A 17,417-nucleotide genomic window follows, 5' to 3' on the forward strand; every position below is an offset into this window, starting at 1 on the left:
AAGTTAATTTCACATCACCTTGACGTTAAGCTAAGAAGCAGACAGGGTTATTCTCGGTTTGTAAACTCTGTTGTCTGGATCATTTAATAGTATCATATTCAAGAATGTGATCGGCAGTGAGAGCTCAGAACTATGAAATAACTCATCAGCAAAAATAGAGGATTTTTTTTCCTTCTCCCCTTTCACTACTCTGGCAAAAGTGGGTTACATTTTCTTTCTTTAGCGAGAGAGATCAGTATGGGTTTTATGCCAGAGGCCATTTTAATACATGAATGATTTGTAGGTAAATTTATTGTAGCCAATGGGTGCAGTCAACTGTATAATAGAAATATTGTCAAAAAGCCAGGATTATTATTTAAATAAGTGCAGTGTTAAATTTGATTACATACTTTTTAAAGCTAATAAAACATTTCATTGCTCTCAAACTATTTCCCATAGTCCCATTTAGTCAGAAAACATAAATTAAGTGAGGCTCTGCATAGAAAATTACCCAGGCTTTGTGTCGATGGAAGCATGCGTGGAAAAGCTTGGCAGCCTCACAATTTAAAGACAAAAGGATATAAAAGGGGTTGGCAGGCTCCTATGTAGGCTTGCGGGGGGGTGGGGGACACTTTTATCCTTGAAGAATTATAAAAAATGACTGCCGAGGAAAGTGCGTGCCTGAGATGGCCCCTGTGGGTGTAGACTCGTAGGAAGCCTAGATGGGAATCAGAATGAGGTCACCTCTTTTCCCTTATCACAGATAGAAGACACACAGGTTGATAAAATTCTGTTCACTTGGACACAGTGTTTTCCCAGAAACATTAGCCACTTTCTTTTTTCTTTTTAAGTAATTGTTTTTGTTTTAAATAAATCAAAGTAAAGCCTTTGATGCCAACGTGGGGATGTGACATTTTAAATTGTGCTATTTGCTGAGCTTATCCTGTGACAGGTCTTCATTTCCACCAAATGTCAAGGATCAGCGCCTTGCATTCATTTTAATGAAATATTGTGCTGATAAGGGTTATGAATGCCAAGTTTAAGCTGTAAATTACTAAATGTCGGGCTGCTTTATGCTTTGTGAATTCACCAGGGAGCAAGCTAATGAAGGTTTCTTTCTCGCTTCCCCTTACAGTTAGGGATTCACGGTTATGCCTTTGCAATCACAAACAATGGATATATCCTGACGCATCCAGAACTCAGACCACTGGTAAGACAAATACTTATTACTGTGATTCTCCTTTGACGATTTTAAAAGATTTTCTTCAGTTCTACAATGATAACACTTTGCAGCAGTTTTCACATTAAAAGCTCCATTCATTATATTGTTTCCTAAAGGTTGTTTTAATAGTTAATAAATAAATAATGTTGGATGAGTGCATTTACTATCAGGCTTTTATATATAAATCTGTATATGTCCATAGGCACTTATTTATTTATTTCACAGCTGCCAATATATGGACATTTTTTTAACTCTAGACAGCATGAAACACATCATAACAGGTACCTTTATATACTAAATGGTCTCACTCTCCAGCCCCAGACTTACTTGTTGCAAGTTACACTTGATACAACAAATTAGACCTAGGGTCTCTGGAAATTCATTACGATAGGATTTGCCCCCAAATTACATTGCCTAAGCCCAGTTCCTCCTGCATGAAAGGATTCAACAATACCTTTTTTTGTTTGTTTGTTTAATTAAAACAGCTGAGGTAGTCTCCATTTCCTGCCTAAGTCACATCCAGTAGCCCTGTTTGATGACCTGACATGTAAACCATTTTCTTTCAGCAATATTTTCACTTTCTCAGAAGTGAGTTGGGTTAGGCTGAATCCAGGACAGCCCATGGTATCACTGTGTACCCCAGTCCCTGGGGAGAGGCTGCATGGAGCACTGTGTTGAGGAGGATTCTGAAGGGCAGGCAGGCTTGTGGGGTAGGAGGCCCTGCTCCACTGCCAGCATCTCCTGTGGACACTGGATGAGCATTGGTAGTGAGCGTGCCATGTTTTTGCTATCTCTGGACTAGTTGCAATGTGTTGAAAAAGGGCATCCCTTTCGGTTTGTGTGTATTTAGCTCGTTTTAAAGAAGATTTAAAGTTATAAAGAGTAACACAGTAAATTCTGCTTTTGAAAGTTAAGAAAGTGTAGGTTGTTTCCTGTAACAATCCACACACACACACACACACACACACACACACACACACATGCATTAACACGTACCCCTCCACCCCACACGTCTTTTTCTCTTTCATCAAAATTAGAAAAGAACGGCAGTGCCTGCTATGCAAATGTTTATTGGCGAAGCACTGTGGGGACCAGTTTGCTTCTCCCTTGACTCATTGTTTAGAAAAAGTTCATGTTCGAGCTCCATCATCATCCAGCTTTGCTCTAATCGCCCTGGTATTAATGGAGTCATGGCCACATCATGTGGATCCCATATGCACGCTTTAAGATGGGAATTATGGTAATATTTGATTTCCACAATCTTTTTATCTGGAAAAGATTGAGTTAACTGGTTAGCTAGTTCCAAATGTAACTCAGAATTATTGAAAGGCCTCATTGAAAAAGATACTAACTTTTTAAGGATATTTAAGTCTAAAAACATATTTAGGTCTAAAAGCTTAGCAGTTTGCCCATTTCCAAGCAGCCCAGTTGGGGTTGTCTGTTGGGAGTGGTACAAGTTACGTGTTTGGTGTGGCTCAGTCTGGGCTCCTAGTGCTTATTTATTCCAAGTTGGAGTGGAACAGAGTAAATGAAACAATCAGACCTGGATCTTCTGCCAGTGAGTGAATTAACTTCCCATTTATCAGCTTTTAAAGAAGGGATGAAATGGAACCAGATGTCAGAAGTCACCAAGGTACTTCCCTTCTCTCTGCTGCAATGGAAATGAGAAGCTCCCATCTGCACACTCAACTCACAATGTCCTCCTGGTCGTTTATATCTTCTGGCCATGCAGCAAAAGGTCTGTTTGCAAAATAGTTTATTGGATGCACTTTTCAGAGCTGTGGCCACTGAGAGGGCAGCCGAAAGGCTCTCAGGAAAGCAGACCAATCAGTCAACACCAATCATATCCTAATAGTGCAAATACAAATCATTTCTGTTCTTCTTACTGCTGAATCATTGTACTGAAACGTTTCACCAGAAGTGGTAAGCAGGGTCAATTTCCTGTAAATGGGATGGCCCAAGCAAATTCCCCATATCTCACCTGTGAAAATCCAAACCAGATGAACCATATTGCAATTGATCAGTGATAAGAACCTAAGGAATGGCCAAGCCATTCATCTGTCTCTTACCCTGAGGCCATGAGATCTTTAGAAGACGTTTGGAGCAATGCCAGTCATTGAGGATTACATAAACTCACCCATCTGCATGTGATCAATAAATGGATGTTGACGCTGTTTCGAGTTTTGCATTTTCCTTTTGGGAAAAAGTTAGTAAAATGGAAGGACCTCAATTCCAGCAAGACAGAGGCTGCCCTTGATCCTAATCCTGCCACATCCCAGCTGTGGGATTTTGGTCAAGTCTCACAGCAGCTTTTTTAAACATCAGTTTCTCTCTAATCCTGCCATAACCATAGTGTATATATCTTAGATTGGTTGTGAGAGTAAATGAGATAATGCCAGCAAAGAGCTTTGTGTGACAAAGCAGGCCCCAGGACATCATGGGCACAGTGGTGGTTAACCTGGCACCCTGTTTGTGTTATATTGGCTCTACGGATCTGGGCTCAGCTGCTATAAAGTTTGGGAAGACATGGGTTGTGGATGCTTAGAGGGAATCTAAAGAACACTTTCTGATGATTCAGTTCATTCAGATTATTATGGTAATCATTGATGAGGGATTGTGTACAGATACACATATATACACCTGAACAGATATAGGGTTCTTGAACTAATGCCATCTGCATTGAATCCTAATTTCAGTCTGCCATCAGCTTAGCTTGTGAAGCCTCAGCTAAGCCTGTCTGCGTCTGTGTCTACCTGTCTCTCCTCTCTGTTTCTGTCTCTCTGTGTCTCTCTCTCACACAGGCGCACACAGACATACACACACACACACACACACATTCTCAGTTTTCTTCACCAACTCTGATCTAGAAGACAGACAACAACAGTACTAGAAGGTCCTGTCTGAGCCGAATCATGTGAGGAAACCAAAGTTTTTATTGTTGTTACTTGTTTTTATAGTAGAAATAAGGATAATACTTGAAGCTGCAGTAAGTAGAGGTGATAACTAAGACCTGATCTGCGTGAATGGAATGCTCCCGGCTTTGGTGTGTACAGATTTGTTCATCTCTGGTTTTTGTTGTTCACCAGAACAACAAAAGCTGAAAGCTTTCCCCCACCTTCTCCCTCAGCGCCGATCCACTCAGCACACAGTAGAAACCCTGGAAATGAATGAATGAAGGCATCATGTAAAACCACTGTTTTCATGGTCACTTACTTTGGGTCCTTCAGATACTATAATCTGTGAGATTATAGACCCCTGGAAACCCCGGGCCTTCCCCCAGACAGAATCTACAGGGCCAGAGCCCTCACCCATGGCTAGGGACAGCCAGCTGCCAGCAGCTCCCTTGGCTATAGCTGAGGACTGAGGCAAGGAACCCTCATCCAAACCTGACTCGCTTTCTCCTGAGTCCAGCCATATAATCAAATCCTTATTATAAATGCACATTCCCCTTGGTTCTGGCCAAAGCTACCAGATTAGCACATTGGGTGTGAGTGTGGGGTTGTGGCCAACATGAGAGGATGGAGCAGACTCACTTAAAACCACTCATATTCCTCTCCATCTGCCACTGAGGTTGTTTCTGCCCCTGCAGCCAGAGGAAAGAAGTGGGTTTCTCCGAAGCACAATAACAATATTTTTCTAATTTGTCCAATAAAATCTTTCCCCTGAACTTAGTGTTTGGCCTGATTTTATCCAGTGTTTTCTTTAATCTTGTATGATTTGGGTGTGAATCATGAAGTGTCTCCAAAAACAGCTCAGATGTAGAGGCCTTACTGAGCTGACTTGCTTTGGTTTAATTGGCAAAACTGCTAAAGTAATACTTTTCTTTGATAATGGGGCTAATCTTAGTCTTTCCGCAATTGTTCCTCAGCTGCTTTCTCCTTGCCACCAGCTTGTCACTGCTGGTAGGCTAACTGACATTGATTCAGCAAACACTTACCTACGGCCTGGTGTGCTGGGTCCTGCGGTGGACTAGGGGCTCAGGGAACAATCATCAAGCGGACTGGGGGTTATCTCGTGGGTGGGGGCCCGTATCTATTCTCTGGGTGAGGAACAGGACAACAGCACAGCAAGAGGGATTCAAGTTAGACTTTAAGGAATGCTTTTTGAGTGGTTATTAAACATCTGGGGATTTGTTCTTGGTCTCCACTACTCTTTAACATTCAGGTTAAAAATATTTCAATCACTGTCTAGGTTGATTAGTTTTGCACCTTTTTCTTCCCATGTCTTTGAGAGCTTTATGGATTTTTCTTAAAATGTGGAGCCCTGAATATGTCTTTTTTTCTTTTGCCCAACAGGGCATTGAGGGAGATAAGACTGGGCAAGTGCCACTTTTAGCATCATCTGATTTTTTTTTTTTTTTGAGGTTTTGATAATCCATCCCTCTCTCCACCTTCCATCTTTAAAAGAGTTGATCTCCTTCCTCAAGTAGGCCTGGAATGTGGGCCTGGCCAAATCACCAAGCGAAAGCAAAAAAGGCCCCCTTCCAGCAGCCACAGGGCAGGCAGGGCTGCACAGAGGAGCCTGGGGCAGGCAACATCTAAGACTCGTTTCCAGGAAGCCCACATTGACATCTGCCAAAAGATGTTTGTTCTGTGTCTGCAAGCCCACAAGATGGGGAAGAATGCTGGCAGGTTTCTATTCTGGAAGAGAATTTGCCAATCACATGGGCCAGTGGGTGTGATGGTGGATAACATGGAAGTTGGGAACATGGTGAGAAATCTTCCTTCATTCTTTCCACGCTGCTGAATGTCCACTACGCTCTAGGCCTGAGCCAACTGCTGGGAGTGGTTACAGAAATGTGCCCTGTCTCAGAGAACTCAAAGCCTAATAGGATCGATACGATTTAATACTTAGGGAATATAGATAACTATAGACACTACTAGGGGAAAATGCATTTTTGTATATTTGTATTGTTGGTCTTAGTATTTTCTTTTTAACATTTGTTCATTCCTTTTTCTGTGAGAGGTACTGTTTGAGGTGTTTTACATGTGTTAAAGTTTTTAATCACTGGCTCATTTAACAGCAAGTCAAGGATGTAGGTGCAGTAGAAAGGCCCGGAGGCTCAAAGGAAGGGTGTGTGTGAGCTCAGACCTGGGAAGAAGATGGGTCTAGAAGGCACCAGAGTCAGACTGTAGACAACTGTGAGGGCCAGGCCAAGGAGCTGGGGTTCTCTGTGGGGAAGGCAGGTATCTCCATGTCACCCACAGGAAGCTGAGGCACGGAGTGATAAGATGGTAAGGGGACTAGAAAGTGCCAGAACCTGGAGCCCTAACCCAGATTAGTTGAGATATGCTGAATTCCCTCTGCTCCATCTGTTGGTTCTTCAGGAGATGGGAGGCAGAGTGTTTGGAGGGCGAGAGTGACTGAGACGCTGGTCTCTGCAGCCACACGGAAGAATCACAGGGTCATCACCGGACGGTTGTGTTTAAAATCTGTCTAGACTGACTCTGTCCAGTAAGCATTCAATGGCAGACACAAACATGAACTACCTGAGAAATTTAACATTTTCTAGTAGCCACTTCTAAAAGTAAAAATGAAACAGATGAAATTAAGTTTAAGAATATAATTCATTTAACCCAATAAATTCAAAATTACATTGTTTCCACAATCAATATGAAAGTTAATAATGAGATATTTTACATTCTTTCTCTTACTAATCTTTGAAATCTGGTGTGTGTTTTACACCCAGGGCACATTTCTGTTCTGACTAGCCACACCACTTCAGGTGCTCAAGAGTCACATGTGACAAGGTAGGTCTAGAGTGTGACCAGCCATTTTGGATGCTTCTAAATAAGGTGGCTTGATAATAGGACCTCCTCTTTCCTAAATGTGAATTAGGACAAACGTCAGCATTGCCTCCACCACCTGACACTGTTTCATCTTGGGAGTCTGTGCAAACAGTTGGTGGCTTCTTAGCCTCCTCCATGGAGACCTCAGCCCCCCTCCCCATCATCCTCTCAGGCTGTTGCCTCACTGAGAGTGAAAGTACAGAGCCGTCCAGAATTTAGGGCATCAAGTCCATGGCCAGGGCAATGAGCTCCCCGGTTTGGCCATGTTTCTCTGGCTACTTCAGCAGTGTGGGCTCAGTTCTGAACCATGTCGCCTCCCTAAACCAAACTGCGATGAAAGCCAGCAGGCAGGAAGGTTAGCCGCGTGGGTGAGCCTCAGCTGTCAGGTTATCTAAATCAGGATGTTCAGTCACGAAAACCAGTTCCGTTGTTCCGTAAAATCCAGGTTAACTCTTTAACAAGCTCACATTCTGTAGATAACGTCGTCTTCCTAACCCATTCCAGAGCCTTCCTCTCCCTTTGGAATTCAGGCCTATTGCTGATCCAGCCACTGGTTCTCCACAGCCTGAGCTCTGTCTGATGTCACCAGCCTTTCCCTTGTGTCACTCCTTGACTGTTCGTGCCCCATGCTAAACGTCGACTCTGCTTCTTTGTCCTTACAAACACCCAGGCAATTCCTTTTTCCATGCCATTTTTTATTGCACATGGGTTACAGACGGACCCTTGCAGAAGGTCCTTGACACCATTGACACACGGCCATGCTAATAAATATAAGTGCTCTTATACCATAGCCCTCTCATATGGAATTAAGTGGACATGCTTATGGACATGCTTATGGACATGTTAAGTAGACAGTGCATATCAAATACTAGTTTACATAGGAGCTTAAAAGGTAGGGGCACTATTAAAGTCCCTGTCAAAATCCACTGACTTGGCTCAAGTAGTGGGGTTGTATGAGGAGATTCTGTATAATTTCAAAAAAATTGATGTGAAATTGAATTTAATTTTTATATTATGCGGATCCTCAATTATGTAAGGGCTTTCTTCCTCCCCACACCTCATAGTTTTCTTTATATAATTCGTGGAATCAAGAGTGCTTACTTTCTTAATTTCTTCCTTAATTTCTTCTTCCCATCCACAACTACTCAATGCAAATATGAAGGGTTCTTTGGAGGTCAGCAGGTGTGGGCGTGGCCTCCAGCTGTGGCTTTTTCTGGACCCCTCCTCCAAGTCATTCACCCTGGAGTCTAACTGGATCTGGCTCCCAAAGGCTCCCCAAGCCCACCCACCTTTCTTTGTCACTATCCCTGGATCAGGCCACTGTACTGTCTCTCCTAGATGACTTCAGTCCCCTTTCAGCTCCTCTCTGAGCATCTGTTTTTGCCCCCAGCCCAGCACCATTCACTCAGCAGTCAGAGGGACTTTCACAGACATCAGTCGGATGCTGTGCTTCCCTTGGCATTTAGAGTAAAACCCAAACCCCTGGTGTGAGCCTTGCACCCCACTAGATCTGGCTCCATAACCCGACCTGCCTGTGCCTGTGCGGCCACCCACAATGCTCTCCTGTGCTCCAGCCATGCTCTCTGGCCCTCTTCCAGCCCTCAGAAGCCTTCCTGCTTCAAGTTCTTGTGCCTGCTCTTCCTTCTGCCAGGAATCTTATCCCAGATATACCCGTGATGGTTTGTTCTCATCCTCCACCTCTCATCTCAGAGGTCACCCCTGTAGAGAGGTATCCCTGCTCCCTGGTCAAAGGAATCACACTTCTCCTTTGTTGCTCCTCATCACATCCCCCGTTTAGTTTTCTTGGTTCACATATCACTCTTGGTAAAGGTCTGTGTGTCCCACCTGTCCCTTCTTGTCCCCTGTGAATTCCTGGGAGTTCACTGCTGCATAGAGGAGGATGGTAGATAAATATTTGTTGAATGATTTTGATGATGTTTGAAGGATGCTGATGACTAAATGCCTGGGTGCTAATTTACTACAAAAATGAGAAATGCAGTTCTCATTTTGCTTATGAAATCTTGATTGAATCCTTGCTACCTCAGGTGCAGAAGTTGAGGCATGGGTGATTGGTCAATACCTCCTCTCTTTCTGCCTTTCCCTCTGCCCTGCTAGCCTGCAAGCATTCATCAGGTGTTCCTGGAGTCAAGCACTGTGCTAGCTAATGGCGACATAGAAGCAGGTAGAAGAATGTCCCTGCCCACAAGAAGTTCAGTGCACAAAGCAAGAGTTTCCTGACAGCCAGAGAGGCCAAGAAGATCTAGGGGCTCCCACAGGAGGTGTCTACTTTGCTCAAGGCAGGGTGCCTTTTGATATGGGAGGGCTTCCCAGAGGAGGTGGCTTGCACACAAAACTTCAGGTGACTCAGGTGCTAGAATCCCTTCCCAGCCTCCTGGCTCTTCGCTCGGGCCGCTGAACTGAAGGAGGCTGTCCAGTAGGTGGCGCCCGGGCACCGCCGAGTGCCCGGTGCGGAGGCTGCCGTCTCTGCCAGCCACATTCTCTGCGCAGAGCCTAGGGACTCCAACTTAGGCCTGGTCTGAATCCATCCCATTTAGTTTAAAAGAAAGAATTAACGGATGCTTAGTAAATGTATCTGCTCAGAGGAGTGTGTTCGCTGAGAAAAAATAAACAAGACTGTGTGACCCCCACGTAGCGAGCCTGTTCTTTTTGAAATACATCATTTGGCAAAAGCGAAAACAGAGCCTTGCATGCTTTCCTCTTGATGAAATTGTTGAGGACACTGTTTGAACTCGGGGTCTGGACACTTGAGTGGAAGCATGCAGCTCTGAGCTGGGACCACTTACACCTCCTGAGTTTGGGGAATAAGCAAGTTAGTGGGGTGCTTGGGTTTATGTGCAGTGGAGCTACATGCTGTACTGTGAACCTCAACAGTGCCTCAGTCCCCCAGTTCTGTGGCCAGATGTGCACATAGACACTCCGGGCATAGGTGGGGTTTAGCAAATGGCACTATCAGTAACAGTGCCGTTGTTAGTAAGGGCGTTAGGGGCCAGGCTCTATGCTGAGCGTGCCTGTGTGCTTTGCCTCCTAAATCTTCAAAACATCCTGTGTGTTAGTACTTGTCTCATATGCTAACTGATGTCAATTATAAAGTAAAGTGGGGTCAATCATCAGGAAAAAATAGATGACTATAGGCACTGTCATTTTTTATAAGATTTAACCTATGTGATTGAAAGAACCTCCCTTAATTCTGAAGCTGTGTAATGAGTATGAGGTTCTTTTACAAAATGAAAGCTGGGCTAGAAGGCCTGCCTTGGCTGCGGCAGACAGGTCTGCCCTTGCCCTCTGCTCTCTGTTCCGCGGGCTGACCTGTGTGGAGCTCAGCAGTGTCTCCTTTGATCTGGGGCTTGCTCCTGAGGGGAGGCCCACAGGAAATGGGGAGAGTAGAGGGCAGGCAGTGTCCATTCAACCTTGTGTCCTCTGGGGCCGGCTGCATTCCATCTAAAGCCACCTATCCTCCCTTGCTGTCTCTGTGGGCTCCTGGGACTGCTCCTTCCTTTGACCCTTCATGCAGATGGAAGAAAAGGTCCCCTCTGCTTTTGGCTTCAGAGTACTGCCCCATTTTTTGTGGTTTTCTACACCCTACTCACACACCGTTACAATAGCCCCTTTATTAAACTTTCCTTAATTAGCCAGCTTGACTATGCCATGTGCTTCCTGCTGGGGCCCTGACCAATACAAAGGTATGAGTAGATGGAAGGTTTGTTTTCCTTAAGTCTTTACTCTCTCCAGAAAGAAGGAGAGGAAGGAGAAAGGAAAGAAGGACGAATGGGAGGAAAGAGGAAGAATGAAATGGAAGGGGAAGCTAGAGAGGAAGTGATGGAGGAAGGAAAAACAGGAAGGAAGGAGCGGAGGGAAAGAGGGAGGAAGGGAAAAGGCAAGAGGAAAAGATACTCTATCAGTTCCTTTATTTATTTACACTTCTAGTAAATGCTCCTTTTGGTCTCTGTTGATTAAGAATTGATCTCTGTTGCCTGGCTGATAAACCTACTGGATCTGCAGGTCGGGGAACCACTGCTGGGTGCTGCTCTGACCCATGCTCTAAAGGAGTTTACAGTCTGCACCTCTTCCCTCTCCTCCTCACAAAACTTTCCTCTCAACTGCACCCTACCCCGATGCCCCCAGACCTCTCTCCTCTGCCCACCAGGCTTCTTGCTCAGGCCTCAGAGTTTGGGCCTTGCTCCACACTCTAGAAATATCTTGACACATGTGCCCCCTCACAGCATAGCAAGCAATCTCAACCAGACACTGGACAGATTACTTCTTCACCCTGTACATGCAGGGCCTGGCAAGGTACCTAACAGAGGAAGTGGAATAATAAATAAATGGGGAGAGAAGACCCACATATAGGAAACTGATCACACAATGACAGCATATTATTAAGCACTGAGGTGGAAATTACTGCAAGAAGTAGAATTTATAAAAGGACGTCGTGTCTAGCTGTGGAAAGGGTGGCTGAGGAAGGCTGCAGGGAGCTGGGTTGCAGCTTGTGAGCTGAGGTCACAGTCGGTGATGCAGTTCAGCACAACCAAAGCAGCAAAGGGCCCTCCAGACACCTGGATGCATGACTGTCACTGCTTCATCACTGCCTCATCACTGCCTCGTCACTGCCTTGTCACTGCCTCATTCTTGTGCTTCTGGAGCCCTCCCTTGCTCCTGCCTCCGGCTTTACCTCCCTCCCTCTTTCCTTTCCTCCCTTCCCTTCCTTGCCCTCCCTCCCACTGGCCCTTTGGTCTGCCATGTATTTACTGAACACCTCTCATGTGCCAGGCATGCTGTTAGATTCAGGGGACCTAGTGATAAAACAAGACAGACTGATTTCCCCTTCATTTGGTGTTTTGTAGTCTCATGGAGAAGATACTTTTTTAAAAGTTGATGAGTAAACAAAGAGTTGCACACATTTTGGATAAGTTCTCCAAAGGAAGGAGGATCTAAGGAAACAAAAAAGTAGGGAGAAACACTTCCCTGAGTCGGATGGTCAGGGAGAACCCTTCTTAGGGATGACATTTTCAGCTGAGCCCTGAAGTCCGAGGGAAGAAAAAGAATTTGCTGTGCCAAGGCTGTAGAGGCAGGCAGAGGGAAATGTGTACACAAAACCCCTGAGGCATGGGGATGTTTAATATGTCCTGTACGGAATCTGTTGGTAGATTTAGAACAGACTTCCAAAGGGCTAGGGAGAGCGGCTGGAGGTTTTATTGACAAATTTCTCTTTGGGAACATGCTTAGTACAGCGGTTCCTGCTGATGCCTGCCCGTCTGCCCTGAGCCCTCGCCATTTCCACACGTGCCAGCCTGGCTTGCGGCTGCCAGCACCTAGGTAAAGATGGTCTCTGGCTTCTGGATTCCACTTTTCTCAAGCACGCAGCAGGCCAGATGTGCCAGGATTAGCATCCCTCCACCCGAGGCCAGAGAGCACTCGCACCGGACAGGTGGGATATCTCTAGGTACCGGCCCCACACTGGAGCCCAGAGCCCACCATGGGATTCGGGTTCCGGAACCCACAGTGCTAATGCGCTCGGTGATGCACCTTGTGTTGGCTGCCTGCCCTCCTCTGTCTCTGAGTCACTTTGCCATGTTCCTACAGGCATTTGCTGGGAAACCATCTCAAGGAAAAACCTTGCTCTTGAGTCCCAGTCTACTAGGGTCTGCTTCAGAGAGAACTCAAGCCAAGACACCAAAGGGTTGATATTTCTCTGCCACGACTGACTTACTCTAGACTAGCACCTCGACTACAGTTCTCTGTGCACCCACACAGACCTTTGCATTAACCTGATGGCATCAGGCACATTTCCTATTCTATTTCAGGTCCCAGCCTGCTTGAAGAATCCACATTTGCATTTAGAAGTACCAAGAGCAACGGCTTTTTGCGGATAATAATCCAGAGGCACTTTAAGGAAATTTGGTTTGGAGATAGCATTATTGTTGTTTTATTGTTTGGCAAAAGATTTTAATGAGGACAAAGGTTTTCTTTCCACTGGACACACTGTGACCTTTGTTTCACTAGATTAATTTCATATCTAGAATGCCCCATCTTGGATGATGAATTAGCAATAAAAAGCTCATCAAAATGTAATTACATGCAATGTGTTGAATAATGATCTCTTAAAAATTCATATAGATTTGTCTGCACCTCCCTCCCCTGGCGGGGGAAATGAGGCTCAGCTGCCAGCTACCAGCCCGCCTCAGGAATGCAGGCCCAGCCATGCTGAGGGACTGAGACGGGAGAGCTGGCTTCTGTCATTGCCCAGTGTCATCTCATTGATCAATTGCTTTTCTCCATGTGATGCACATCTTTATATAATTTAAAGGACTGTCTCAACGGGTAGGAATATGCAGGAAGTGGAAGCTCCAGGCAGAGTGAAACCCTCACTCCTCCATCTGCAGCAGCCTGTTGGGGGAGAGAGTTATTAATTAAAATGTTAACTGCCCAGACAATAGCAGACTGACCAGCATGGAGAACTCCTGGGAAGGGAGGTGTAAAGCGTTCTCAACTATGAATTCCAGGAAAGTGTGTTTCTCCTTAAAACAGGAAAACAGAGCCATCTGCCTCTAAGAGGAGGCTGCACTGAGTTGTAGAGTGAGGTTAGGCCTCCAGGCCTGACTAGTTTCTCTCCAGAGGGTTGGACTTGGACTTGGAGAAAACCTAGCCTTACCCTCCGTCTCTGGTGGAGCCCTGTAAACCTACAGCTGGGGCTGACAGCGGAATATTCAAATGATTCCAACAGGGTAAATGCCCATGCTCATTTGAATAACTGAAGAATTCAATCATCTGAATGCCAATGGGTATTCCTCCGGGAGTTTGCATTTTAGAAAGACAGTGCATCTGAATCCCCATGAGAGCATTAAATTGCTATCTAATTAGCAGTCCCAAATTATATATATTTAAAAGATAATTAAAGGTTTGAAGGCTGTTGGAATAACTGGTTATACATTTAAATGAATCACTAGAAATTTGTTAGTAATGTGTGGAGTTTTCTTTTATTTCTTGCTTCCTTCTTTGAAGTTCAGTAGACCCAACCTCGCGGGGTTAAGTCTGGTAGCGGTAAGATAAAGGCAGCTGTTTTTAATTATTGCAGCTCAAACCTCCAAATAATTATAAGCAGCTGTCATTTTTACATAATCCTAAATGATAAGACCCAAAGAATGCAAATAAAAAGGTTGAGATCATGGGCTTTTTGGCACAATAATTGAATCCCTACCACACCCTGAACTGACCACTGCACATCACTGAGAAGGTGCCTGGACGATTACCTCTTCACTGACTGCCACAGGCACCTTTGTTTGGGAACACACCTCCCAGGTACCATTCCCACATTTTCTCTCTGTGCTGTTCACAGGCTAAGGGAGACACACTCATATCTGAAATATTGACACAGAAAGTAGTTTGGCTAAGGCAGGAAGGTTTTGGCTAGAAGTTCTCAATCTCACTTGCCTCTTTCCCCTTGAGATGGTGTCTACCCTGCCCTTGACCTAACAACTCCCCCGTACACACATAAGTGATCATGTGATAAAGTGGCACTCAATAGCTGGCATTTCTTTTGCCTGTGGTTGGGGGTTTCACAGGATTGAATGCTTTCATGTACCAGCTGACCAGGGCCAGAAATCCCAAATGACAGGCTGGCCTGCCAGCATCAACCCAGGGAGCTCTGGGTTCAAATCTGAAATTCAGTGCTTTCTGAGCCTGTTGCTCCCTGGAAGGGTGAATATCTCCTGAGGAACAAGTCAGGGTGGCATCGGCCATACCCATATGACTTCTCCATTTGTATCCAATGCCTGTGAAACCAAAGTCCAACAGACAAAGGCATGCAATTCACCCCAGGCGGAGGTGAGGCTGCATTCTGCAAGAGAAAGATCTAGAACATCATCTAGAAGGAACACACACACACTTACTCTCAATTCAATCAAAAGCCCAAGGACCCCTCTGCTAAAGAATATTCCAGGCATATTTAAATCGAAGCAGGGGCACTACCTGGAAGAGATGTGACAAAGCAGAAGAAAGCACCCAGTGAGCTGAGCTTAATTTCTTGGGGATGGGAAGGTTAAACAGAGAAAAGAGGAGAAAAATCAGATAGAGGGTTTACCTGGGACATTAGGAAGATGACAGGCATCACAGAGTATTGTAACCTCCCCACACCACACCCCGCCCCCCGCTCCCCCAGTAAAGAAGTGCAGAGATTTCAGAAATGTATTCTGAGTATTAGAATAGGGTAAAATGTTCTAATTGTCCCAAATGCTCGCTTCCCCTGGAGAATCTAAGTGTGTACCTACACTCCAGGAAGAGTAACTGGGAGGAGCAAAGGCATTTATCTGACGCCCAGCACTGCGGCGGCTTTGGGAGTAGTTTGGGCTGGGCACTCCTTCAGTGAAGGCTCAAATACAAATACAAACCTGTATACACAGGTAGGGGCAAAAATAGGTTTGAAGCTGTGGGAACAGGAAACAGAACTTATACTTGTACCATTTATTAATTATCGTATTATTTTCCATACAAAGAACCGTAAACCTACTTCAGCCCTACCCCTGTGTATATGTGTGTGTGTGTTCAATGGAAAGATTCCTCTGAGAGTTAGTTTGAAACTCATTTGTGCTGGGTGCGGAATCGCAGGCAGCTGCTTGGTGATGACCACAGGTAACCTTGCCATCATCTTCCTGAGCCCTGGCAGGATGCATCTCAGGCAGGTGCCAGGAGCACCCTCAGGTTCACAGCTACCTGTTTCACCACAGAGCACAGCAGTCTCTGAGGACAGATGTCTGGGGTCAACCTCAGCTCTGCCACTATCATCTGTGTGACCGTGGACAAGTCACTCAACCTCCCTGGACTCAGTTCCCTTCGTTGAAAAATGAGGATAAAAATAGTGCCTACTGTGTGAGATTGTTACAAGGATTAAATGAGTTCATGTTCACAAAAATGCCTAGAACAGGCCAGGCATATAGCAAGTGTTACACATACATTTATTAAGTGGGTACACGTCCTAATTTGTTCATTTCCTCTGCTCACTCTTTCATCAAATAATTATGGAGAACCTCCTCTCCCGGGCACTGCAAGTAAGCAACTGATTTGCAGGGCAGTGCAATGGGTGTGGAGATGGAGCTACTACAGGAGACTGAGCGGGATGCAGGAAGGACCTGAACTGACCAAGGACAGGCCAGTGTGGACTTCCTGGAGGAGGTGATGTCTCTGCTGAGCCCTTAGTGGTCACTTGACTTTGAGTGGGGGGTGAAGAGTGTTGAGAATAGATGGAGTGATGTGTGCAGAAGCTTGAAGGCTATAATAATGGCATTTTTAGTAGCAGGCTCAGTCTAGCTGGGGAGTGTGGTGAGAGGCAGGATAGTGGCTAGAGAGGGGCCAGAACAGCCAGCAGAGTCAGAGTGATAGGGACCGGGCATTCTGGAATGTCAGACATTATCCTAAAGAACGTGGGGGAGCCACGAGGATTCCAGACCAAACAGTGATGCAGTCAGTTTTGGGAGCAGAAGCACCTGCCTGAATGGACAATGGAGACTATGTTGGAGGGGTAGAGCCCAGGCAGGGATGCTTAGAAGCACTCATCCCCATGAAGGGGTGAGGTATCATGGGGGCTGTCACTAATTGGTGGTGTGAGGGATGGAAAGATGTGATTCAACTTCAAGAGACACTTAGATAGAAGTGATGGTTGTAGCAATTTACTGAGCTCTATCTACTTTGCCAGACCCACTGGCCTCTTTCTGTGATTGTACTCAGTCTCTGCTCATGAATCCATGATCACAGACAAATATAAGACTCAGAGAACTTGGTCAGCCTCACTAGGAGACCTTTGGTTTTCCTTTCAACCATAAGTGACGTCAGAAGTCTCCTGGGCTTAGTCATACCAGCAAGCATCCAGAGCCATTTTTGCATGAGATATATCAGTAGAATTCAGACTCCCATTTAAAACATATCAAAACTAAATATTTTGCTCAGTCACCAGTCCAGTGGTCAGGATGAACCAATGATGGATGAGAACCCACTGAGTCTGGTGGTCAGGACGTGGCTAGGGAAGAGAGCAGATAGGTTGAAAAGATGGTCACATGCATGTTTATGCTGCAAAGTCCGGTGTCCTTGGGGATGTGCAGAGCAAGGGCCACCCCAGAAGAGAAGGGAGAGAGACTGTAGCTGGAAAAATCAGAGAAACTTTCATGGAGGGTGTGCCACAAAGATTGATTCCTTCCTGACTTCTCTTCCTTCACAAGTATCTAGAAAAAAATTAGCAGAAAAAGAGAAACAAAATCAAGTTCTCATACCAAGAGCTTCCTAAATAAAATTGTATTCACACTCACTAGTGCTCATGTGATGAAGGCATTGCAGCCTGACAGAGGCTGATGCCGCTACAGGCATAAACCAGAGTCCAGGGTACTTGCAGCTGGCTTAGAAGGAAGGGTTCCTTGCCCTCC

At 45.3% G+C, this 17,417-nt stretch overlaps 1 protein-coding gene across 1 annotated transcript in view; it reads left to right on the forward strand.

The window, feature by feature from the left end:
• The window catches only part of CACNA2D3 (calcium voltage-gated channel auxiliary subunit alpha2delta 3), an 860,744-nt gene that overhangs the window by 641,365 nt on the left and 201,962 nt on the right, over window positions 1-17,417 (forward strand). Inside the window, exon 17 of the mRNA XM_054595275.1 lies at window positions 1,115-1,189. Within this exon, the coding sequence (XP_054451250.1) occupies window positions 1,115-1,189 (75 nt within the window). The remainder of the gene's footprint in view (window positions 1-1,114; window positions 1,190-17,417) is intronic.

This window comes from Pteronotus mesoamericanus, unplaced genomic scaffold, assembly GCF_021234165.1.
Source record: "Pteronotus mesoamericanus isolate MK-2021 breed Mesoamerican mustached bat unplaced genomic scaffold, CSHL_Meso_final scaffold_54, whole genome shotgun sequence".
Lineage (NCBI taxonomy): Eukaryota > Metazoa > Chordata > Mammalia > Chiroptera > Mormoopidae > Pteronotus > Pteronotus mesoamericanus.